At 53.5% G+C, this 23,826-nt stretch overlaps 2 protein-coding genes across 3 annotated transcripts; one reads left to right on the top strand and one right to left on the bottom strand.

Annotated features, from left to right (window-relative positions):
- Window positions 1–145: 145 nt before the first annotated feature.
- LOC119109158 (uncharacterized) lies at window positions 146–9,855 on the bottom strand. The gene is made up of 8 exons (XM_037232731.1): window positions 9,113–9,855; window positions 7,949–8,118; window positions 6,283–6,439; window positions 6,048–6,147; window positions 4,266–4,427; window positions 3,141–3,268; window positions 1,136–1,244; window positions 146–754 (listed from the first exon to the last, which is right to left on the bottom strand). The coding sequence occupies exons 1-8, from the start codon at window positions 9,386–9,388 to the stop codon at window positions 639–641; spliced, it is 1,218 nt and encodes a 405-aa protein (XP_037088626.1). The 5' UTR covers window positions 9,389–9,855; the 3' UTR covers window positions 146–638.
- A 795-nt stretch (window positions 9,856–10,650) lies between these two features.
- On the top strand, window positions 10,651–23,236 carry Cdk5alpha (Cdk5 activator-like protein). Of its 2 annotated transcripts, XM_037233967.1 has the most exons (4): window positions 10,651–11,372; window positions 11,968–11,976; window positions 18,651–18,797; window positions 22,046–23,236. In XM_037233967.1, exons 1-4 carry the CDS (start codon window positions 10,764–10,766, stop codon window positions 22,214–22,216), a joined length of 936 nt encoding a protein of 311 aa, XP_037089862.1. In that variant the 5' UTR covers window positions 10,651–10,763; the 3' UTR covers window positions 22,217–23,236. The 2 variants fall into 2 exon arrangements, with proteins under 2 accessions (XP_037089862.1, XP_037089861.1); XM_037233966.1 differs by lacking the exon at window positions 11,968–11,976 and having other exon boundaries at window positions 10,651–11,381.
- The last annotated feature ends 590 nt before the right edge of the window (window positions 23,237–23,826 follow it).

Below are 23,826 nucleotides of genomic sequence, written 5' to 3'. Positions count from 1 at the left end.
AGCGCTGCTGTGGTCTGCGGCGTGTCGGGCGGTCAGCGCCCGGCCAGGCGCCGCCGTGGCTCGGGCCGGCTCTGCGAGCGGCCGCGCGCCGGCAGACACCGGCTACCCGTGTATGTGAGAATACAGATGGAAAGGACAGATGAGGCCGGTGTCTTAAGTGTATTGCATTGTCCGGGGCCGGTCAGTCCCGCGCGATCGCTTATGTCAAGTTCAGCCGGGCTTTGGTACGTCGTTCCCGTCGCAAGCGGCCTGATCCATGCAACGGTGGACATATGGCAATCCCCTTTCCGCACAAGCGATCAGGCGATCAGACATCTACGAACAATCTCCTGCTTGCCTCGGCCTCACTGCAGCATTACATTGCAACGGAGACGGTGAGAGCACTCGGCTGCGCCCGTCTGACATCCAGGAGTGGACGGTCCCGCGGCGGGGGCGGCAGGCCGTTAGCTGGCCCGTCCGTGGCATACGGGCTGCGGAAAAGATGGCCTCCACATCAGGGGCTCGCGAGGCAAGGAACTAACCCTGACCTCATGTGGTCACTCTCGGGGCATTCAGGCGTCCCGAGCATCGGCGTGACAGGATCGGATAGCCGTCAGATTTGTCGGCAGTTTGTCTGTCTGCCCGCTGAAAATGTGCGCTCATTCCTTGGCGCCGGGTACCTCCCTCCAGCAGAACACAGGCTCCAGGCCGGGAGCCTCAGGCCGGAAGAGCAGAGTTCGACCCTCCAGGCACAGGTACTCGGCCTGGTGGCCCGCTGAAAGGGCACGCGCCGTCAGCGAGCTTTTCAAAGGTCAACGAGCAAGTGCCAGAGGTCATCTATCGTAACTTCCGGCGGCACGGACGGAGTAGTGTCCAGCGCACGGCTGAGCTATTGTGAGAGTGAAACCGTTAGCGGAAGGAAGTGATGCGCTCGAGAACGACATCATGTGTGCAAAAAATGCGGCCAAATATTGGTACGCAATAGATAAACCGTATCGCTCGTACTTGTATGCGGTTTACATGTTTCTTGCTCGGTGTGCTTATGAAAACAGAACTGGTTGGATGAGGGCCTAATGGAGATCTATTATCCGGCTGTTGGTAACACTGCTTTAAAGTGCGGGCTTGGTAAGTGGGTCTCAGGGTTCGGAGGCCCTACCTTTGATGGTTTCCAGTGTGACAGCGCCATCTGGTCCGGCCGATCGACTTAGGAGACATCTGGCGTCGCATACGGTAACCTCGTCACCTACGCCTGGCCAGGCGCCTTTCTGCGACAATCACGGCACACAAGTTATTCAGCAGTGTGTGACATACGGCCGTCACATGGAGGAACACCAAACCTGGCTGCTCTTCGGCTTGAAACAATGTGTTGTCCGTTGGAGCCGCCTGAGAACCGTCCGCGTGGACGAATGACATCAGAAGTACGAAAAACGGACGAGCGCGAGCGGTTCGGTGAATGGAGCAAAGCCGTTTTGTTGAGAAACTAGCGAGAGGTCCCGTGATATTGCGAGCGAGCCCACAGGCCGCACGGGTCTTACTTGGACGGTGATACCCTTGATTTGGGCGACACGGTCCAGTCGCCATGCTTTCTAGGATATGATGTCTCCATTGGCTGACTGCAGCTCTATGCGATTCACAGCAACAAACGGAATTCCCTAAAAGTTGCGTCGTAAAAATATTAAATCATTTGCTAACAGTGTATCCAATCAGGCGTGATTTGTCTGCAACATCGCAATTGGAGCAAAAATGGTTTCCCTTCGATAAACATGGGAGACAGGGGCGCCGGTGGCGCAGCGCGCGTTAAGCCGCGCGTCTGGGAGACCGGAGGCACGAGGTTTGGTCCCTCGCGCTGGCCCCCTTCCTGTCAGGGTGAGAGGCAGGCGACGCCATAGCCTCAGCACCCGGGCGCGTCGTTAAGCCTCAATGACGGCCTCTCCGAGCCGCAGCGCATCGGTTCAAACGCGATTCCACAGACCAGCTCAGTGGCGCAGCGACAATTTGCCAGCACGTTTTGAGAGCGAAGGGAACGGACAACCGTAGCGGTAAAGGGCAGGGCCGATGGGTGGAGACGGCAGCGCGCTTTCGTGCGCAAATATCTCGTCCGTTTTGGGACGTTTTTTTAGGATTGACGCATGTTAATGAGACCTTCGATCATGATGCAGGTATGGTTAGGCAAGCCAGTCAGACAAGCTCCAAGTCGAATGAAAAGATTAAGGATGACGCTCCCCCCTGCCCCCCCCCCCCACACACACATACATTGCATTGTCTTTCTTAGCGTATCGCACCCCAATTCACAAAATATATCACATTTCACGTGCAGCCCCACATTGGAGATTACACCATGGTTGCAGTTCCCGCCGCCACACAGCCAAGCTCACATTTTATGGAAAACATGATTGCGCCAGAGCTTGCGGAATATTAACCGAGGCAAAATGCACCCCGTAATTCTTGCTTGGTAACTTTGCCGAACGGACGCGTGTGTTGCCTAAATCAAAATGCTTCGGGCGTAACACTGACGCCGTGGAATGGCACATCAGCTTCCGCCGACACGGCAGCCGTTGCAATAACTTTTGCAATATCATGTGGGACGGCAGCCATTGCCTGGTCTTCTTCACCGTGAGGATCATACCAACCGGTGCTGATAATAAATCTGAAGGAGCCTTTATGGGGCAAGCTACGTGTTTGGGCACAATGCCGCCAGGGGCGGTCCCGTGCCATTCCGCAAATGCCGGAAAGCACACGCTAAGTTATCTGTCAGAGTGCAGCATTCTATTCCCTTTGCCGTTTGAGGGCGGCAGTTCTCGTCTCGGTTAAATCCTGCGCCAGTCACTAATCCCTTTGGCATCAGAAGTCGGTGCAGCGCCTCCCCCTCCCCCCCCCCCCTGCGCGGCGCTGCGCCAGGCCTGGCGGCCTGCCAGCGGGTGGTTAACGCGACTCCCGAGTTCCGCTTTGATGGCTCTGTACTGATCCTGATGGCTCTTGACTGATGCTGACACTGACCGGCGGCGGGAGGAACTCCGTCACAACCGGCGGCGGCTGCCAACTCCGCGCCGTACCCGGCTCTCTGCCCCACTCGCCGCGCGAACGCTGATCACGATAGCTCCACGTGACGCCTGGCGCGGGCGTTCGACGCCAGCTAACAGGATCGGCATGAAGCCACTCACGGAGACTGCTGGTGCCGGGTTACCGCAGCAGCTGACGAACTCGCCGCCAGGCGTCTGCAGCATGCAGACCGGCACCGCGTACGGGTCGGCCGTGCGGTACTCGTGCACGCGGAACACCGTGGCGTCCCCTGGTGGCAGGCATGGCGACACTAAGACCTGGTCACGGCGGTAGCTTGGCGACATGGCGTTGGTTACACAACCCCCGGACCGGCATTAAGCGGCTGAAGGGTGGCGCGGATGTGATGCATTCTGAAGTTTGGTGGATGCTTAATAAGCGGAAATGAAACCAGTGAGGGAGTAGTTCAAGGCGGACTTTTCTCATACTTCAATCAGTAAAAAACTTGTTTTTTTCAAATGGCAACGCCTCATGCTCGCAGCGTTACTAAAGTCGCGAGCATTTATCGAATAGCGGTGTCATTAGGTGGTGGTGATTTGGTTTTTAAGGGTGCGTCAGCATCGGGGCCATTTTGCGGTGCCATTAGGCCTGCTGCAGGTCTGCCGATTGTCATATCATCGAGCAGGACTCTAGCGGCTCTCACGTCCGCTCGCGTGCAGTGGCTCTCACGTCCTCTCACGTGCAATGGCTCTCACCCTTGTCCTCTCGCGCGCAGTAGCTCTCACTCTCGTCCTTTCGCGTGTAATGACTCTCACGTCCTCTTGGGTGCAATGGTCTCACCCTTCTCCTCTCGCGTGCAGTAGTTCTCACCCTCGTCCTCTGGCGTGCAGTGGCTCTCACCCCGTCCTCTGGCGTGCAGTGGCTCCCACCCCCGTCCTCTCGCGTGCAGTGGCTCTCACTCCCGTCCTCTGGTGTGCAGTGGCTCTCACTCTCGTCCTCTCGCGTGCAGTGGCTTTCACCCTCGTCCTCTCGTGTGCAGTGACTCTCACCCCCGTCCTCTGGCGTGCAGTGACTCTCACCCCCGTCCTTTGGTGTGCAGTGACTCTCACCCCCGTCCTCTGGCGTGCAGTGGTTTTCATCCTCGCCCTCTGGCGTGCAGTGGCTCCCACCCCCGTCCTCTGGTGAACAGTGGCTCCCACCCCCGTCCTCTTGCGAACAGTGGCTCTCACCCTCGTCCTCTGGCGTGCAGTGGCTTTCACCCTCGTCATCTCGTGTGCAGTGGCTCTCACCCTCGTTCTCTCGCGTGCATAGCCGGCTTCGGCCAGCCAGCAGTGACGTCACAGCCAGCCAGCTGGCGGAGGCCACGTGGCGAATCCGCATCATCCGCTGGCTCTTGAAGGTGAGCTGTATGTCCGTGGCAACTCTTGCTGTTACATCAGAGAAGACCACCTCTGACGGCAAGAAGTGACATCAGCGGTGGGCGCAGCTGCACGGCCATTGGGGTCAACTGGCTGATTGGTGCATGGTGCATTCACTGCAACGGAATGGCATCTTCATATTTTAGATGTAATGGATCGGTGAGAACCCAAGTTGGGGAAAGCCGCGGTTCTGTTCCCATTGACGCTTATCTTCATGCTGGTTATTTGACATCTACGCAACAGAGCCCAAAAATAAGTAACGGTCAAATTTACAGGCAATTTTGATTGAAGTTTACGTGAACGTGAAGGCCTCATGTGCGATTGAATAAATTCATGATTTCTCAATAGATAGTAGTCGTCGGGCTGGACTGAGTTGATATTTGGCAATGTTGTGGCTAAGGATAAGAGTAAAAACTAGTAAGGATTTCGATTGTATGCCCCCAGAAATGCTACATAACCGTAGCATTCTGCTTATTTTGGTTGTGGTACGTCCTCATGACTTTTCCATTATCAAAGGGAAACGGTGGCATGTTTATAAAGCTTTTTCAGCCGTTCGAAATTTAAGACGGGGCATTGGGAAGTGCTGTAGCATGGTATGTGATGCATGGTGACTGATGGATGGAACGTTTTACGAGAGAATGCGCAGGGTGAGCGAATTTCATTTGAACATGGAAAGCAAGCAGCTGGCATGAAAGACAGACAGCTCCGAGAACCCGATTTTACGTCACGGGCCAACGCATCGTCTTCAAATCACAGTCTCCTTTCAAACCTGTGCAACCTACATACGCAGCTCTGGAAAGTGCGAACCGGTAGGTAAGGTATGGACTTTGAGTATAACTGATCAGGAATGGGTAGCGGGTGGAAATGAGCAAGTAAAAGAAATATTTCCCGTGAAGAACTCTAATAGATGAGCCAGAAGATATAAGAAAAGAGGTTATGCATTGTCCTTTGCTAGCCGTTTTCGTCGCAAATCTGGTGTAACAGGCAGATTTTTCATGTGGAATAAATCCAGCTCTTTCAACTTGCGCAGCTTGAAGCACATAACCATGAAATAGTTTTAGAAGCCCAAACGGGCGGGGGAGAATCATGTGTAAAACAGCGTTGTTTGTGACACTCAAGGAATAGAAAAGCCGCACTCTGAAATACAATCGTTATCGAAACTGTGACACGAGATTTCTTGCACGTATTCTACAGGATCTGAAGCACATGGTCTATTTCATGATTAAGACCCGTGCAAGAAACTACAGCCAAAGGCATACATTTTTCCCTGGCCGTAACAACATGTTGGCTGAGGCGCTGCTAACTTCATTGCTGCGAGAGCTCCCGTTGTCAGGAAAACTTTGGAGGTTTGAGAGCGCCAACCCAAGGCTATCGAAACCCAGAGTTATCGAAATCGCGAGTTCCATTTGGACACGGTCATTAGCTTTGCAACTCTTTGGCAGTGTCTTGCCGCTGCCTTCCCACGCTTCCGAATTCTGATACCGAATTCGGGTCAAAACCACGGAAAAACGCTGAGGCACCAGGATGTGTAAAAACAATTGTGTGCAGAGAATCGCAACCACTCCTATTCCTCCAGCCCGTCATGAATTTCATGACAAACACAAATCGAGAGACTTTGAGCAGCGTGAAGATCTAAAGGTGAAATCGGCTCACGTTTTCTGCTGGCCTGGTACGACAGGTGCGCACGAAGCAGGCGACTAAACGGAACTCTCGGGTCCGCCTTGCTGGCCGGCCGTGGAGTCCGCTCCACCAGCTGTCGCAGAGGAACAGCGGGTCACAACCCAGGGCCAAGGGCATATCAGGCATTCGTCCCCAGTCGAAACTTCATCGGAACGGAAGCTCCGTTGCTCAAAGTTTCAGCGAGCCTGTCATCTGAGGCGTGTCTCACCATTGAGAACGGCTGCCAGAAGCTGCCGCGAGGGGCGCTGCGGTCGTGCGGCGTGCGCGTGGGCGCCAGCGGGATGGAGAGGAAGAACGAGGCGAGCGCCGGCTGGGTCCAGCCCACCACCGGCGTGCCGTTCACCTCCAGCAGTCGGTCACGAGCCCTGCACGACAGAACACGCGGGTCAGCAGCGGCTGGGTCCAGCCCACCACCGGCGTGCCGTTCACCTCCAGCAGTCGGTCACGAGCCCTGTACGACAGAACACGCGGGTCAGCAGCGGCTGGGTCCAGCCCACCACCGGCGTCCCGTTCACCTCCAGCAGTCGGTCACGAGCCCTGTACGACAGAACACACTGGTCGGCACCGACAGCTGCAGCAGAACAAAACAGTAGAGCCCAAAAATCAAAAGCCAAAAATGGTGGTCGGTTTTGGTGATGAGTAGCGCAGATGAACAGGAAAGTTGATAGTGTGGGCAAGCAATTATGTGGGGCCTCTGTGGGCCTGAGTGATGCGCATGGAACAAATAGTCATCTAGTCTGTTATAACCTATTATGTATATATATATATATATATATATATATATATATATATATATATATATATATATACATATATAGATAGATAGATAGATATATAGATAGATATGCATCCTATTATGTAAGTTCACTGGCATCGCCAAATGCTCCAGTTGCCACCACCGTGGAACTGACTCCCGAACTGAGCCAATTTGTTTGGAGTCCGAGTCTCAGTTGACTCCAAACCTGTTCAGAGTCGTTCAAGATCGGAGTCGGAATCAACCCCGTGCGCTGTGAGTCCGAGAAGGAATCGATCCCGCTGGAGTGGAGTCGAGAGTAAGCCTGATTCCGGCCCCGGCGGTTGCCTACATTTGTGCGTGTCGTCCATATCCGAGCCCAAGCGCGATACACTGTGCGGTTCCCACGAAGCTAACTATCGGAAATCGAACGCACGCTTTAGGTACTGGTGCGCATCGACCCGTAAATGTATCCGATCCCAAACAGCACGCGCTACACCACCTGGCACCGAATCTGAATACGTCACAGTGACGCGATCCTGTAATTGTCTAGACCCAGGCTGTAGCCCGCCCGCTCCGTGCGACGTATTGTTGACACGCTGCGGCCACTGCACCGGCTGTGTGCTGCTTGGGTACCCGATGGATTGCTGCTGAGCGTGCTGCACGACGAGCGGGCTCGACTTATGCTGGTCAATTCGAGCTGGACCAAGCTAAGTCTAAGCCCTGTTTAGCTACGATACGTTGGCCAATGATTAATTTGAAAAGCTGTGCCGAAATTGCCTATGAGTAAAGCTGACCATTAAGCTGATTCGAGTAGACTCAAGCTTCCAGCAGAGCTAGCCTCACTTGATGTAGGTTAACCTGATCTGACCTAGTCGCCTCGACCTTACCAGCGGTGAACCTGAACTGGCCTGACCAGCGGTTGACCTGAGCCGACCTGAGCAGATCTGACCAGCGGTCGACCTGAGTCAGCCTAGCCAGCGGCAGACCTCAGCTGACCTGATCAGGGGTCGATCTGAGCCGCGACCTGGCCAGAGGCAGACCTCAGCTGAGCTGACCTGAGCAGAGACCTACCCGAGTTGACCAGTAGTCGACCTGATCTGACCTGAGCTGACCTGCCCGAAGATCGACCTGAGCTGACCTGAGCTGCAGCTGGACCGAGCTGACCAGCGAGTCGACCTTGTAGACCAGGTGCTGTCGGGCGGCGTCGGAGGCGATGAAGACGCCGAGTCCGAGCGCCTGGTCCGGCTCGCCGGCGCGCGCCGGGTCCGTCAGCCGCGCTTCCCACACCGTCTTGCCGCGGATACGGATCTGCCGGTGCGGCGGGCCACCTCTTGAAAGCGGTCCAGTCGGTGGTGAGAGGCATCCTACAGCGCGCTGGCGTTTTCACTGTATATGATGATTCTGAGTATAAGATGGGCTAGGTCAAGGTCTCAAGGTCTTAATCTATCGTTAACTGCATAACATTTGAAGCAAAAACGGCGTGCTCAAATCAAAAGCACCCACCATGAGAAGCTGCGGTGTTATATTGTGCGCCCACCAGGAGAAGCTGCGGTGTTATATTGTGCGCCCACCATGAGAAGCTGCGGTGTTATATTGTGCGCCCACCATGAGAAGCTGCGGTGTTATATTGTGCGCCCACCAGGAGAAGCTGCGGTGTTATATTGTGCGCCCACCAGGAGAAGCTGCGGTGTTATATTGTGCGCCCACCATGAGAAGCTGCGGTGTTATATTGTGCGCCCACCAGGAGAAGCTGCGGTGTTATATTGTTGGTGATCGAACTGTACTCTTGTGACTCAGAGTGGTCCTGCATTCCGTAGCATTCCCGTGCTTTCACACTTACAATAGGCTATTTTCGGCTCTTTTTCGCTCCGAATTGATATCTGAGCTCTTGAAAGCCAAAGCAAGAAACCAAATCAACGTAAACATGGTCATGTGTGTGCCAGACATTGCTGAAGTTTCCAGCATAATTTTGATAAGTTCATATAGGTCACCGTGACACAAGACGAAATCGACGCAAGATTTCGTTGTATGGTGTTCGGTTGTAACGGATACCGGCTCCCCACGTATTAGAGCACAACTGTGCGGGGAGTAGTCACTGCGGACACATCGAGTCAGCCTGAGCTAGCCACAGCTGGCTAGCGTCGCTACAGCGCTGCCGCCTGCACAGTAAACCCCACGTTCCGTCGGAGTGTGCGTTTGGCCTTTTGCTCCCCACCTGACCCGCCCGCGTCGCCTGGTCCTCACGGACCCTCCCCTCTAGGAGCCGCCTCCGCCCTCACCGCCTCCCGTCTCGAGTCCTCACCTGCTGGATACGCCTCTGGCTGGAGCTCTTGCGTACCAGCGGCGGCTTGGCCCTGGCGCCCTTGTCAGCACCCTGATCGGCGTCTGCCGGCGGGCTGGCGGCCGCCTCCATAGCCCCCGCGCCCCCCTCCAGCTGGTCGACGATCACGATCACGCCCTCGTGCTGCGCCTCCTCCTCGTCCGTGAAGAGGTCCTCGTCGGCCGCCTCGTCGCCGATATTGATGGTGGCCACGTTGACGATGAGGTCGTCCAGCGACTTGACTCGGGGGCGTGCCATTGTCGCGTGCGAGGCCGCTCTCGGGCCGGAGATGGACGTCCCGCGAGGTCACAGGCAGCTCGGTCAGCACCGGTCACTCGGCCACTCGGTCACAGGAGGTCACGCACAGGAGGGAACAGGGCCGGACCTCAGGACAGCCGGCGTCAGGAGCAGCGGCATGGGCCAACGGGGGAGGCTGATGCTCAGCGGCCGGACTCGGGATAGAGAGATCAGATTTAGAAGAGGAGTAAGTGCCAGGCGCTGTAAATTCAGGCTCGAGAACGATTACTCGCAGCCAGGAGTGATAGAATGGCCGCTCAACAGGCTCAGAACAGACCCGCCCGGGGCGAGCGGGATGGCAGGAGACGCCGGCAGCAGCAGCGACAGCAGAGGAGCCGGGAGAGCAGTACGGGCTGCCGACAGCCGAGCAGATCCGGCACTGAGGAGCACCAGCCTGGAGCCGTCACAGACACGCGCCGGGTCGCCGGAATCCGTGGTCAGCGTCTGCCGGCCGGCGGACCGGCACCGATACCGCGGCCCGCTTCCGCTTTGATTAGTCAGCGGGCGGAGAGCGGTCACCGTCCGCCGCTGAGTTGTCCGCTGCGGGGTGGGCCGCGGAAGACGGCGCGTCGGCACGATGCATGGATGGAGCGTCAACGACGGAGCTGAGCTATCCGCTGCGGGGCGGGCCGCAGAAGACAGAGCGTCGGCACGATCCATGGATGGAGCGTCACCGACGGAGCTGAGCTATCCGCTGCGGGGCGGGCCGCGGAAGACAGCGCGTCGGCACGATCCATGAATGGAGCGTCGCCGACGGAGCTGAGCTATCCGCTGCGGGGCGGGCCGCGGAAGACAGCGCGTCGGCACGATCCATGGATGGACCGTCACCGACGGAGCTGAGCTATCCGCTGCGGGGCGGGCCACGGAAGACAGCGCGTCGGTACGATGCATGGATGGAGCGTCACCGACGGAGCTCTGGACGGCATCATCAGGTGGCGGCCTGAAGCGGGACGCGTGGAAAGGATGCCGTCGCGTCAACCTCAGCATCCCCGACTTATGCACGGCCCGGTCTTCATGTCCCACATGAGCCATCATCAAAGGTCAGGGCTACCGTGTGTGAACCGGCTACCGCCCGATTCCGCCGTGCGAAAATCGATGTCCAGGTCACGTCACGTCTGCCGCGCCCGTGTTGCCATGACAACTGGTCAGCGCGGCTGCGCGGCGGCCGGATCGATGCCGGCCGCGGCTGTCCTCCAGCCGGCCGGTCCGGCGCCATCAGCCCAGCGGCGATGAGCGGCACGGCGTGCGGCGTGCCTTCCCTGTGACCCGCCCGTACCGCGCCGGCTCGAAGGTGTTGGTCCGCTCGCGCTCGCTGGAGGCGGTCGCCGTCGGCGCGATGGGCACCGTGCTCTCCTTCAGCCCGCACGAGAGGCGAGGCTACGGCGCGCGGCCGGCGCTCAGCAACGCCAGTTACGACGCCATGTACCACCCGTCGCGCCACGGCGTCGCCAACGAGAATGCCAACGCACTGCTCGACCCGGCTCAGGTGGAGCGCAGCCTCAAGAAGCACTCCAACTTCATTCAGGCGCTCAGCTGGAAGCGCTTCTCGTCCAGCGGCAAGAAGCGTCTCGACAGCAATCAGAACCCGACGCGCGGCCGGGCTACGCGCGCGCCGCTCGACATCATCCACCCGCGCGTCGACAACAACAAGAACATCCAGACGACGCTGTCATGCTACAGCCTGAAGACGGCGGCGGCGGCCGTGGCGCACCTGGACGTGGCGCGCGTCAGCGGCGCGCGGACAGATCAGCTGCCGCGCGCCGTGCTCACGCCGCCCGGCGCCACCGTGAGCCCCGGCAAGAAGACTGTCATCCAGGCGTCGACCTCGGAGCTGCTCAAGTGTCTGGGCATGTTCCTGCAGCGGCGCTGCGCGCACCTGGCCAACTTCCAGCCGGGTGACGCCATCATGTGGCTGCGCACGGTCGACCGCAACCTGCTGCTGCAGGGCTGGCAGGTGAGCACAGTGGTCTGCTGCTACAGGGCTGGCAGGTGAGCACAGTGGTCTGCTGCTGAAGGGCTGGCAGGTGAGCACAGTGGTCTGCCGCTGCACGGCTAACAGGTGAGGAGCTCAGTCTGCTGCTGCAGGGCTGGCAGGTGAGGAGCGCAGTCTGCTGCTGCAGGGCCGGCAGGTGAGGACAGTGTTCTGCTGCTGTAGGACTGGCAGGTGGGGACAATGGTATGCTGCTGCATGGCTGGCAGGTGAGGGCAATGGTCTGCTGCTAAAGGGCTGGAAGGTGAGGACAGTGGTCTGCTGCTGCAGGGCTGGAGGGCGAGGAAAGTGGTCTACTGCTGCAGGGTTGGCAGGTGAGGGCAGTGGTCTGCTGCTGTAGGTCTGACGTTTGGGGACAGTAGTCTGCTGCTGTAGGACCTGCCAACCCTGCAGCAGCAGACAGTAGTCTGCTGCTGCAGGGTTGGCAGGTAAAGACGGTGGTCTGCTGCTGCAGGGCTAGCAGGTGAAGACAGCGGTCTGCTGCAGGGTTAGCTGGTGAAGACAGCGGTCTGCTGCAGGGTTAGCAGGTGAAGACAGTGGTCTGCTGCAGGGCTGGCAGGTAAGGACGGTGGTCTGCTGTGGCAGGGCTGGCAGGTGAGGACAATGGTCTGCTGCAGCGGGGCCGGAAGGTGATGATGACAGTCTGCTGCTGCGAGGTTGGCAGGTGACGAGGGCAGTCTGCTGCAGCAGAGCTGGTAAGTGGGGAGGACAGTCTGCTGCTGCGAGGTTGGCAGGTGACGAGGGCAGTCTGCTGCAGCAGAGCTGGTAAGTGGGAGGACAGTCTGCTGCTGCGAGGTTGGCAGGTGACGAGGGCAGTCTGCTGCTGCGATGCTGCTGACATAATTGGGTAATTTGTCAAAAAAGAGGCTTCATTCGGAATGTTATATGTATACCTGTACTTAAGAACATATCTTCGTGATATTTCAGAACACTCTGACGCGCTGTATGAGCACGCACAATACGAGCCGTGCAAAAGTCAATAGTCTAATCATGAGTCGTAAAATAGTCTACCGTACAATAGATTTATCACGCAATAGTCTACCCGCAATAGTCTGTCATGTAATAGTTCGTGGTGCAACAGCCCCAACATTACTTTGCGGTTATGTAAGTTTCTGTTCTTCTACCATGCAAAAATGCATGCAATAACGTCTAATTATTGAGAGGAATGTGGAACATGTGAACGGATATTTTCGTTTGACAGTATAAGAATACATTGTATTCCATCATGAAAGAGCATCCAAATATTGCATGAAGGTGTCACTGCTCCAAGAGGTAAAGCCAGAAAGGTTAGTGATTCGCTTTGATACAGTATTTTACAGTTATTGCATTTAAGCTGTACATCATACGTATGGTTTAATACCACCTTGACGCCTGCCTTCGAGGTCGAACCTTATGAAATGTAGCTCACGATAAACCAGCACTCTGGTTCCAAGCAATTAAGTCGTAACTACGTAGTTCATGGTGGTATTTCAGAGGGTTCCTGAAGACTTCGATGAAATGGTCCAATTTGCGAGTAAGTTTGGCATGTAACCAAAAGGAGACGACACACTTTTGGCGAACACATAGCTTTAGTGATTGGTTTTATCACGCACTTCCAGACTTTCGGACCACAGTTAAATGCCGGGGCGGATTCCGACGGCGCAGAAATAATAGCAAGCTCTCACGCACGTCGTGCCTCGCGTTTCTCATCCTTGGAAACACCACGCAGACCTGCAGTCCCTCTTTGGCTACTGCCCCCCTCTCTGCTGGACCCTGGTTGTCTCGGCCAATCACGGGCTCCCTGGCAGATCGGTTCCGGAGGGGTCCAAGTGGCGGAGTAACGCAGGGGACACGGCGCGTCCAAGAGATGTGAAGGCGCCTGATGTCACATGGGCGGTGATTCTATGAGAACTCCGAGACGGCCTGGTGGCAAAAAACATTTCATGGTTTTCGAGATGCGGTCGGTCTCTTTAAAGTCAAGCGTCTAGCACCGTCAACATCTCCGAGACGGTCCTGTTTCGCAGCGAGGCCAGGAAGTACCATCATGAGTATTGGCTTTTCGAGACCATTTGTGGACGGCGATGAACGCGGGGGGGGGGGCGGACAGCTCCGAGACATGCGTGGCACGCAGGTCATGATTCATTGGTTTTAAGACATCCAGAAGGTGTGTCACATCACACAATGAATGACGCAGTGATAGCATTTCGACACATATAGTTAATGTTTAGCTGTGGAAGGTAAACTCTAGATTGTTTTTTTAAATTATTCGGGCCTGTGTCACTGATCTACCACATTTTGTCATTTTGCAACCCTTTCGGCGAGTTATTAGGAAATCTTATCAGAAATCCGGTGAATGAGAGTACGACAAAGATGTGTACTGGCATGAGTAGCTGTTGCCAAGACTTTAGTTAAAGTGAGCATGCTTTTGTGAAGTAGCACAAATAAGCTTTATCAATGCATTTGGAATGTCCGTGTGCTGTGAGAGCTGAAAAGAAAGCAGTTCACTGATGTATTGTGCACGGAACAATTTTTAAAAAATTAAATTGCTGACAATGGGCCAAGCTACAACAGGTCCCGGAATTGGTCAAGTCTCCTTAATAAAGTCGACAAAATCGATAAATGCGGATCGTATGTTTTGAATAAATATGTTTCAATATTACAAAATTACTCCAGGAGCCCTGGAGTAATTTTTAAAAAATGGTAGATGCCAGTCATGTTGCATTGGGTTGAACGCCTGAATACCTTTGATGTTTCATTCTTTCTCCGTTTAGGCCTCAGAAGCTTGTATTCGATGTATTTGTTTTCTAAGTAAAATTTATCGCTTTCCGGTCAATTATTGGCGTTCTTACGTCTCGAATAGTGTTTAACTAGCTATTTGCATCTCATAGAAATATGTACATTTGTATACGTCCTGTATGTACTGCAGTTTACACTCCCTTTCGACTCTTGTTACTGGTAACCAGCGTATATTGAACACAAAAAAACACCTATAACCGGTGGATCTATCATTTACTCCTGATCCAAGCAGGCACTGCCTGATGCCTGTGGTCACGCATTTACTCCCGATCCGAGCAGTCACTGCCTGATGCCTGTGGTCACTCACATTTGTGGAAATACGCTTGTTCCTTCCTCTCTCAGGCAAATGGAATCGATACCGTGTTGTTACGTTCCCGTTTTGTTGAGATATATGGCTGGTTTAGACATCCTCTGCGCAGTCTGTTTAACTTTGCAAACTATGTGTTAGTCACATGCGAATCGCCTAACAGATGTTGAACTTCAGTTGCGCTGTAATGTTGCAGGAAGCCATGCATTATTAGACAGCTCAGATGCATGTACTTCGAAATAATTGTAGTCAGCTTCTGAAAAAATGTGCTGGTCATCACTGGAGCCTGCAAGACGGCAGGCTATAAATCTGCAATGATGCAATGATACAGGCTGCTAGGAGTTTTACTGACGGGGCTGGGGCCAGAGACCAGAGATTTTCAGGCCCCAAACAACGGCAGTGCAGTAAACATAAACATGGGTAAAAGAGAAACTAGACATCGAAGTTGATAGAAGTATTGATAGAAATTTCCTAAAACAAGCTCTGGAAGCAACGAATGTTTTCTTTAAAAACAGCACTGATGCAAAGTCATTTTTGCGACTTTTTAGTCGCATAGGCTTCAATACAAGACAGGGAGACCAGTTTCGCATAGTGTGGGTCCTTCCAAACAGATGAAAAGCTCGACCTGCGTGAAAACGTAAAAATGCATTGCAAGCCATGACCTGACCTTCGGAGTAACAGACTGTGGCGCCAGATGACCCGGGATGTCAAATGCGCGCCCATACACCGAAAAACGCCATGATATCAATAAGGTATCTTCTTCTGCTCGTCGCAGGTTTCGTGGAGTTCCTGTCAAACAAACGGTTTTGCTCAGTTTTGGACAGTAAGCGTGTTTTTCCTGTGCCATCTGTTTGGCAGTGATCCGTTCCGCTCGTTTATCTGGCCTTGGTTCCTGCATAAACAAACAACATGGAAGCGCCGTAATGAAAGATAATGAATCCAATCGTGCAGGAAAAAACGTATTGCACTGGCGCACACACACACGTGAACAAACCAAACCAGGTACACGGTCAGATCCGGGTAGAGGCGAGATATGCGGCGGCTGCATACGCAGCAGCAGGCGTGGTCAGTGCGCCACGCTCCTGCTTCCGCTTGCTCCAGGACGGCTCATTCCCTTGCAGCCATATCGAAAGAACATTAGCTGACGGACCCGGGAGAGCGGGCTCCATTCAGCGGATGGTTTATACTTCGAACGATGGTATCTATGTGGCTGAGTGGTCATTTTGACGGAAAGTTAGGGGATTTATGACCCACATCGCGTTGTGTGAGTCTCTTTTGGTGGTTGGGTGATCATCGACCCATTCTCAATTCAGTCATTTGTAAACTGGAAGTCCCGCAGATCCCCGTAATGTGTGTGATGCTAAGCTTATGAGAACGCAGCGCCTGTCAAGGCCCGAGGCTCACGTAATTAAGTTAATTTAGGTTTCAAACGGACGCCGCTTAGCCGGGTTTACTGCCGCATTACCCGCCTCCCGGCTCCGTCCTCTCCCGGGCTACCCTTCATTATCCTCTGTGAACTCATAAGGGCACCTCATATTGCCCATAACTTAACTTTCCCAAAGTTCGGCGACCTTTTACCCTGGCGTGAGATACGCCTCAGGGAGGACGCGCCACGTGCGCGATCCCCGCGCCGAAGCACAATAAAGCCGACGGCTGCACCCCAGAAGCCGCACAGTTCGCGGCGCCGCTGGCGGAAGCGGTCGTGTCACGTGCGCCGAGGCGTGACGGAATGGCGCCCTTTGTCACGTGTCACGCCCAGGATTTGAAGTCCGCAGAAGCGGGGAAATACGCTGGCGGTTTGGCGCAGATGGCTGGGTCGAGCCTGAACGAAATTCGTCACCTTGGTCAATGGTGAAGTGTAAGAACACGTAGCATGCCGACTACGCACAGATGGCTCCGTATAAAAAAGACCAAATGCTGAGACGGAAACGCCAATAACTATAACCAAATAGGCCGGCCCGTGCATGGACGTACCGGAATCGAGAATGATCTCGCGTCAAATGACGGCTAATTTGTAACCGGGTGCAAATGGCAAGGTGTCAAAGGTCGACAAAATGGTGAAATGCCAAAAGCTGAAACAAGCAGCAATGCTGGGAATTGCTGCATATCAGAACATGTAGAACTCCGGCTCTGTTAAGAAAATGGTACCAATTCAGCTCGAAGGATCGGTGAAGAAAGGCCGCCACGCCATGAGTCAACACGATCTGGCTATGTCAACAACGCAGTGCAATAAATGACCTTTGTGTGCTATGTTGAGAAGTGCTTGCCTTTCTCATTACATGGAAGGTCGGACTTTCTGACTTCATTTACGCATGCTCGCCCCTCGGGCGTCATTTTCAGTCGACATAACGAAGACACAGTACACTATGATGCAGCTCCGCAAAAGCATGCTGCATGTATGCAGCGCGTAAAAGATGTGTACTGTTGTCACAAACATACCAGCTTACGATTGTCCAAGACACCGACGGCAGAAGGCAGCTTAATGCTGTCGTAGCGATTTGTCAAGTGGGAATGATGATCATGCTGACCGAGGCACAATGAACAGCGCAGCGCAATCACCTACCACGTGATGGCTGGCACTCGAGCCAGGCATGTGTGTGGAAAGTGGATGCCAAAAATGCATTCCAGAATCCGGGATCTGTTCATGTTATCGACGGTTGCTATGAAATGTAACATCCTCTTTGGGATCCACACGCAAACAGGATTCGTCTTCAGCTACTCAAATGACCGTCTGCTCAAATGTTGAAGGCGTTCCCACCCGACGCTTATTAACATGCCTGGCAAGCTGCTAGAGAAACACCGCACCTCAGCTTCGGAGCGAGTAATTACGTTCCCTTCTTCCCTGTGCCTTTTTCTTTTTTGGTATTCTTCTCCGAACAGTAATTTTTTCCCTGTGAACATGGCATGAATGGTTACTGTGCCTGGCGTTTGTGCTGCGCATGAGCAGTAGGCCTTCAGTTTGCGCTTATGAGCGCCGACTTGCGAAGTTTCTCTCCAAAAGCGCGAGTCAGCCGCAACCCCCTACCCCCTTTCCATATCTGGTAGTGTTGCCACAGCTCGGTTTACAGACCCTACGACAGGTCAAGACGGTGCGATCTGTCCGATAGGATCTCGGGGTGCAGCTTAAGTTAGCACGTGGTCCTGTATTGTTTCGGCAGAGAAAGAACGAGTCATGTTTCATAGAAAAATATGATTAAAACCATGTGACAGCAAAACGTTGGGATCCAGTTGCCTACAGATCGTCGACGTGTGACTTGTTTCTGGTCAAAGATAAATGTTGTCGCATCTACTAGGGTCTACAAATGTGCCGACATTTAGGACGTTCCTGCTTTTTGTGTGTTTGGCAATTTTGCGCGATTCATTTGGGGCAAGTTGATTTTGTGCATACGTGACCACAACAAAGTGTTTCTGTGTCGCGGTGCGCCATCTTATGACGCATGGACTTCTGCACGTGCTGGGATTTGGCCGTTGCGCATAATCACAAAACCTTTCGCACCACGTTAGCTTCCTTCCATGCCGGCGCTTGGTCGATATCGACAGAGTCATCGAGCAGTGTGGTCGTGCATTCAACACTCGTCTTCCAGTAAGCCACGAAGTCATACGCCGGCACTTGCTCGGTCACGATTCATGGCTGCGGTTTTGGAGCTGTCGCCTGAGTTTTTGGTCGCATCGCAGTTTGAGGCCTTGGCTGTAAATCATTCCCTGCTAGCATATCAAGATGTATTTAAAAAATTAAATCATAATGATAGCCTGTTTCCTGCGTCCTCTTTCCAGAATGCAAAGCGCATATCACATAGGACCTTTAGCGCAAAGCATCACATTACGCTTCCTTTACTTTTCAGTGATGCTTTCATTGGTGTGTACCGTTGAAAGCTCAGGACTTGGCAAAAGCGTTTGGTTATCAACCAGGATAGCTGCGGTCATATTTTGTGAGAGCATCTCAGATAAAACCGCGCAGTAACTACCCTCATCGCTGTCGTGCCTTCCACCTGAATGGCTGTTGCTTATATCTAATCAGATACACGAATGAAACCTTACGCCAGCATCGACGTGCGGATTAATACCCAACCCTACAAATATGCCTGCGCCACACACCCAAACGTCCGATATTAGGCGGAATGTGGTTTGAATAATGATTTCTTCTGTTGCAGGACATAGCCTTCATCAACCCGGCTAACGTGGTGTTTGTCTACATGCTGGTGAAGGAGATGGTGACGCCGGAGGTGGCGTCCGAGCAGGACCTGCAGGCGGTGGTGCTCACCTGTCTCTACCTCTCTTACTCCTACATGGGAAACGAGGTGAGATGGTCGTTCAACACGAGTTTGCTGTTAAATCATAGCGGGTTTATGAGGTTTGAGGCAGACAAAACCTCTTAGCGCGGTGTCATGCGAATGTTTTAAGGAGACCATTCACCCACGTTTGCTGTTCTCTGAACGGTTGACCTCGTCACAGATTAGTGTTTCAGGGTCGAGTCCAATCTGAAGCATTCATTCTTAACGGAGCCCACCTGACAAGCCACCTTTACGTAAAATGCGCGCTGGGTTCGGTACATTTGGTCCCAGCAAAAGATCACGCATTCCCCAGCGCAATCAATCCACCAGGTGACAGCTCAATTTAACGCGCAAACTAAATATGGATTATGTGAGCACCTTCATGACTTCCCAAATAAGCATTGGATTCTTCAGTTCATGAAAATTAGGCATACCGGAGGCTCCGTTGTACTCAGTCTACTACTGTTATCCCAATCCGTACCACATGAGACATTCTTCAATCCATATAGAAGAAGTAAATCCATAGATAGAAGTAACGGCCTTGTTCCTGGGAGAAAAATCAAGAGAATGGAGATAAAGATGCGTTGATATTTTGGCAACACGCCTTTATCGAAACAAACAGCCGAACTGAATTTAGAATTGCCTTTTGTCTGTTCAGCAGGTAATTCGACGGCAACAATAGGCAGAACAGAAAATGTTGAATTCACTTCAGCTATTCGTTTTGGTAAAGACATGTTGCCGAAATATCAACGCATCTATCTATCTATTCTCCTGGTTTTTCTCCAAGGAATAACGTTATTGCAACTGTCCTATCTATCTGCATGATGTTCCCCACATAGGCACTTGACAACTTACGTAATTCTTCAGTCCAGTGCGGTTCCATACCTGAAATTAGCCTACGCCTTTGCAAAACTGGGATTAATCATTTATTCAGTTCGTGAAAAGCCCTGTCGGATAGTAAGCCTGAATAGCCACACAAGACATGTACCAAACCCTTCGGCCTCCGCCGAGCCAGTTTTCAAATGACGTCAATCCAGGTCGGAGTGACCCCGTGTCGATGCGCCTATGTCGCCCGCGGACATTTCTTCATCGACCGATCCCATCGGTCTTGCGTCAGAGCGTGCCTCGGGCTATTTGGGGGCATGGACGCGGCCGTGGAACGTGTTACCGTTCCGTCGCAATTACCTTCTCGAAGCCGGAGGTAAAAGATGGTCGATACCCACCAGCGCTTGGTTATCACCGAGGATTCCCCCGGTTTGTGGAGATCTGAGCGGCCTGAAGCGTGCCGCCTTGTGCCGCCGAGCAGAGCAGGTGGTTTGAATGCAGGTAGAGGGCCCCAGCCTTGGCTAATCCAGACGGAAAAGGTGGCTGGATCCGCAGGGGTCACTGGGTGGGACGTTTCGGCCAGATGGTGAAGCTGGTCTAAGGTGTACTGGGAAGTCCTCTCAGTCATTGGAAGCCTTGAATGGAAGGTTTTCTCAGTGGCAGGGGGTTCCTTTCGCACATTGGACGCGACTTGTTAATCAAGCTTGCGTGTAGGTAAAGGAAGGGGAATGCCGATGTCCAGCTCCACCAACACGTCCTGTGACATTTTGACACCAGCTTTGCTTAGACGTATGGAAAGAGCCGGCTTGACATCAGGTTTTGATCGTCACCTCAACTTCTCATGGCATTCCCTACGCCCCGATCTAATTTGTCTGGGATGTGGCAACATCAGGGTTCCTGGACTTACTCTTACACTAGAGAGACCTAATCTGAATATTGGAATGATTTATTCCATTGGTAGTGACATGCCAGCTGTAATGTCAGCCATCAGCTATAACATGTACAAACGAGTGTGGTCACGTTCAAAATGCAAGCATCCATCTCTTTTCCCCGAGCAACTATACAACTATACATTCACCGACCGACGAACCTGCAGCTTACATGGTCGATTGCCATGTGTCTGATCACCAGCCGTGGAGGCACGTGGGTTTGCGGCTCCGAGGCCTTCCTAGTACTTGAAATTTTGGCCGTCGAAGCCGATCGACTGACGTGTGGCCACAGCCGTCAGGCTCGCACAGGACAGTCTTGCTGTGCATTTGCATCACGCCTTAACGATATGCGGAACTATCCGATTTAAAAACCGCTGCAAAGGCCGCTCTTTGAGCCGGCATTGTTTCGTTGGGCAGTCGATGGGGTGGGCCCTCGCCACAGCAATAGCTCTGAACCTAAAGAAATCCAGGCTATGCTGGAGGGATTCAATTGCTATTAAGTCAGGGAGCGCGCGTCCTGACGCCCAAGTCGTTTGGGGCTCTCAAATCGTAGGAAACTTGCTTGTGTCGTGCGCAACCACGAGTGTCCTGCTCTCGCATGTTGAGAAATCCACATGACTTGCACCATCAGACCCACACACTCGTGAACCCCTCCAGCCTGAGTATATAGTGTAATGGGCATTGCTAAATTCCTTCATTCAAACGATCTGCTTACGTTCACAACAAAACTGTCAGGGTTTTAGAGCTTGTTTAGCAGCGTTTCAGAGGTGGGAGGACTACATCCACCTCGAAAGATAGCTATGATACCGCTACATCATATCCAAGGGCGCAGCCAGAATTCGCGACGGGAGGCTGCCGTAATGCGCGATGGGTTTTTTACAAGCAAGTTCCAGCCTTATAGAAAGTACTTATGCACTACAAAGAGACATACAGACCCCACAAACTCTAATAGGTGCGGTGCCTAGGGTATCATGAGCTATCGATGTTGGTTTGCCCTGGTGTCTTAAACAACTGTTTCAGCTGCTTACCTACTCGGCTATCCGACGGTCTCGTTACTAAATTGGGGCAATTAGAATGCACATGTCTCTGTCCGTGGTAGTGGCTCTGAGACTGAAAACCTTTCTTTTACCGCCAGATTCCAAAACTATATTGAGAAGTGTCGTGATGAAAACTGTGCTCGAACCTGACGGGGAAGGGCTTGAGCCCCATTAGCCTCACCCGCCCCGCCACCCCTTGGCTGCGCCACTGGACATATCATTTTATTTCCGAGAAGAAAAAACTTCGTCCAAACGCCTCCCATATGCTTTGGACGACTGATTCCCTGACCTGTTCAATGCATGGTATGTGTTATTGCGCATGATGTGCGAACAACATTCGAAAACTCATAACTATGATATCCCTCTCAGCTCCCGACAGCGCATCGTGAGTTTTGCGCCACTGTGTTTATTGCGTCCAGCCCGGTCGACTTTCCCCTCTGGAGTTTCCACCCGCCTGACCCCGTCGCCTGTCCGCCGCCGGCAGATTTCGTACCCTCTGAAGCCGTTCCTGGTGGGCAGCAGCCGGGAGCGATTTTGGGACCGCTGCGTCGACATGATCAGCCGACTCAGCGAGCAGATGCTGAAGATCAACGCCGACCCGCGCTTCTTCACCGACGTGTTCACCGAGCTGAAGTCGGTGGGCGTTACCGGATGAAGGCGGGCCGACGCCACTGGTCGGACTTCTATAGGTGACGCTGCCGCTGCAGCACGTGACAACGGTCGAAGGGGTGCTCCTGGCTCCGCCGGGGCTCCCGCCCGGGAGTTCGGCGCGGTGCCGACAGGCCGGCGTAGAGAGGTTACACACGGGTGCTGCGTGGACGTTGGGGTTGAAGATGAGTTGAACACTCAGGTGCAAACCAAGGTTGCCAGAGGTACCGCGTTGGTCTTTGACCAGTTGTGATTTGTTGTTCTCTGTTCCCTACGCATGGTTTCTGTTTCCCTCGCTTTGCCCCCGCAGTTGTTGGTTCACTTGCGTCCCGTTGTTTAATTGTGGGCTGCAATGCAGCTCATGTATTACCCTGTAGAAGTTATGTAGTAATTATGGTAAGGGGATGCGGCTTTAACCTAACGATGCCGTGCTGTTTTGAGCGCCCGCTGTTAAGCATCTGTGCATACCGTGATGTTCTTTACTTCATTATTTCAACTGTCATCTTTAATCCCTGGAAAGCTCAGTGGAGCACGCAATCCGGACCCAATAATGGACAGGTTCAGCAACAGTTTGCCTGATGCTCTGTGCTCCGACGTCGCGCCGCAACGTTTACCCTTGTGATGGCCGCCGTCGGAGCCCTCAACCTGATGAGCAGCGCGGGCGCGACCGCATCGCCTGACTTCGCAGCTCTTGTACAGAACAGCTTTTATACAGTGAAACTGCTTCACACTCGGTGCGAGCTGACCCGGCGCCGGCCCCGGCGCGGCTGTGAGGAGGCCGCGCCGGTCCAGGGCGGCACGACGGGAGCGCTCGATCACGTGACCACCGGTAGCCCGATCGCTCGCCCATGGGGCTGGGGCTCCTCTGCAGTGGCGAGTGTGCGTGCGAGCCGCGGCCCCCAGCGAGCCGGGCGCCCTGGCTGCTGCCGCCGCTCTCCCAGTGTTCTTGCTCTGGTTCTTGTACCGTTTGCATGGTGTCGCGAAGTTGCGCTGCGCGTTGCAGCGGCAATATGGCCTCATAAATTTCAGCCCGTCGTTTGTGTGTTTGAGGATGACTGCTGGCTGCGAGTTTGATCTTGTGAATTCGTCGCTGTTTTTAGCCAAGGGACTGTCAAGACAAATCGGAACGGCAGATGCCCACGTGACAGAGCGAACGTCACTGGTGATCTAATCACGTGAAAGACCAGGTGTGAGGAATTTTACTATCCTGGTCCTTGCGCCGAGGTCACGAGCTCTCCTTTTTATGGTTTTATTTCTGTGAGAAAATTCGCCACGTCGATAGACAACCAACCAACTAATCTAATTTTAGTTTCGGACCTTTCAGAAAACAGAGTCGGATCATGACAATGGGTTGGTTAAATGCGGCAGAACACTCAGCCTTGAAATACCAGGCGTTCTCAGCTGACGCGTATGATAACCCTTGAGCCACACAGACAGCCTAAGAGCAACAGGGGACCAGAACAGGTCTGGAAATATTTCGTTTCACCCAAACACTAAAATAATTTGTATACATTTAAAAATTCTAACACTTAATTCAAGGGACCTGCATCTGACCATGAATAGACATTGGGTTTCAGTATTGTCAATAGAGCAAAAGCCAAGGGCAGCAATCAAACG

The sequence above is a fragment of the Pollicipes pollicipes genome, unplaced genomic scaffold, assembly GCF_011947565.3.
Source record: "Pollicipes pollicipes isolate AB1234 unplaced genomic scaffold, Ppol_2.1 Scaffold_7231;HRSCAF=8579_pilon_pilon_pilon, whole genome shotgun sequence".
In the NCBI taxonomy this organism is placed as follows: Eukaryota; Metazoa; Arthropoda; class Thecostraca; order Pollicipedomorpha; family Pollicipedidae; genus Pollicipes; species Pollicipes pollicipes.
This window is presented reverse-complemented; position numbering and strand designations above follow the sequence as displayed.

Coding starts and splice junctions, on each gene's coding strand:
- LOC119109158 (XM_037232731.1), bottom strand. CDS start 9,388: ATGGCACGCCCCCGAGTCAAGTCGCTGGACGACCTCATCGTCAACGTG. Junction 4,428..6,047: donor GTACCAGGCCAGCAGAAAAC/GTGAGCCGATTT, acceptor TCTTGCCGTCAG/AGGTGGTCTTCTCTGATGTA. Junction 755..1,135: donor CACACTGGAAACCATCAAAG/GTAGGGCCTCCG, acceptor GTGCCCTTTCAG/CGGGCCACCAGGCCGAGTAC.
- Cdk5alpha (XM_037233967.1), top strand. CDS start 10,764: ATGGGCACCGTGCTCTCCTTCAGCCCGCACGAGAGGCGAGGCTACGGC. Junction 18,798..22,045: donor ACTCCTACATGGGAAACGAG/GTGAGATGGTCG, acceptor CGCCGCCGGCAG/ATTTCGTACCCTCTGAAGCC.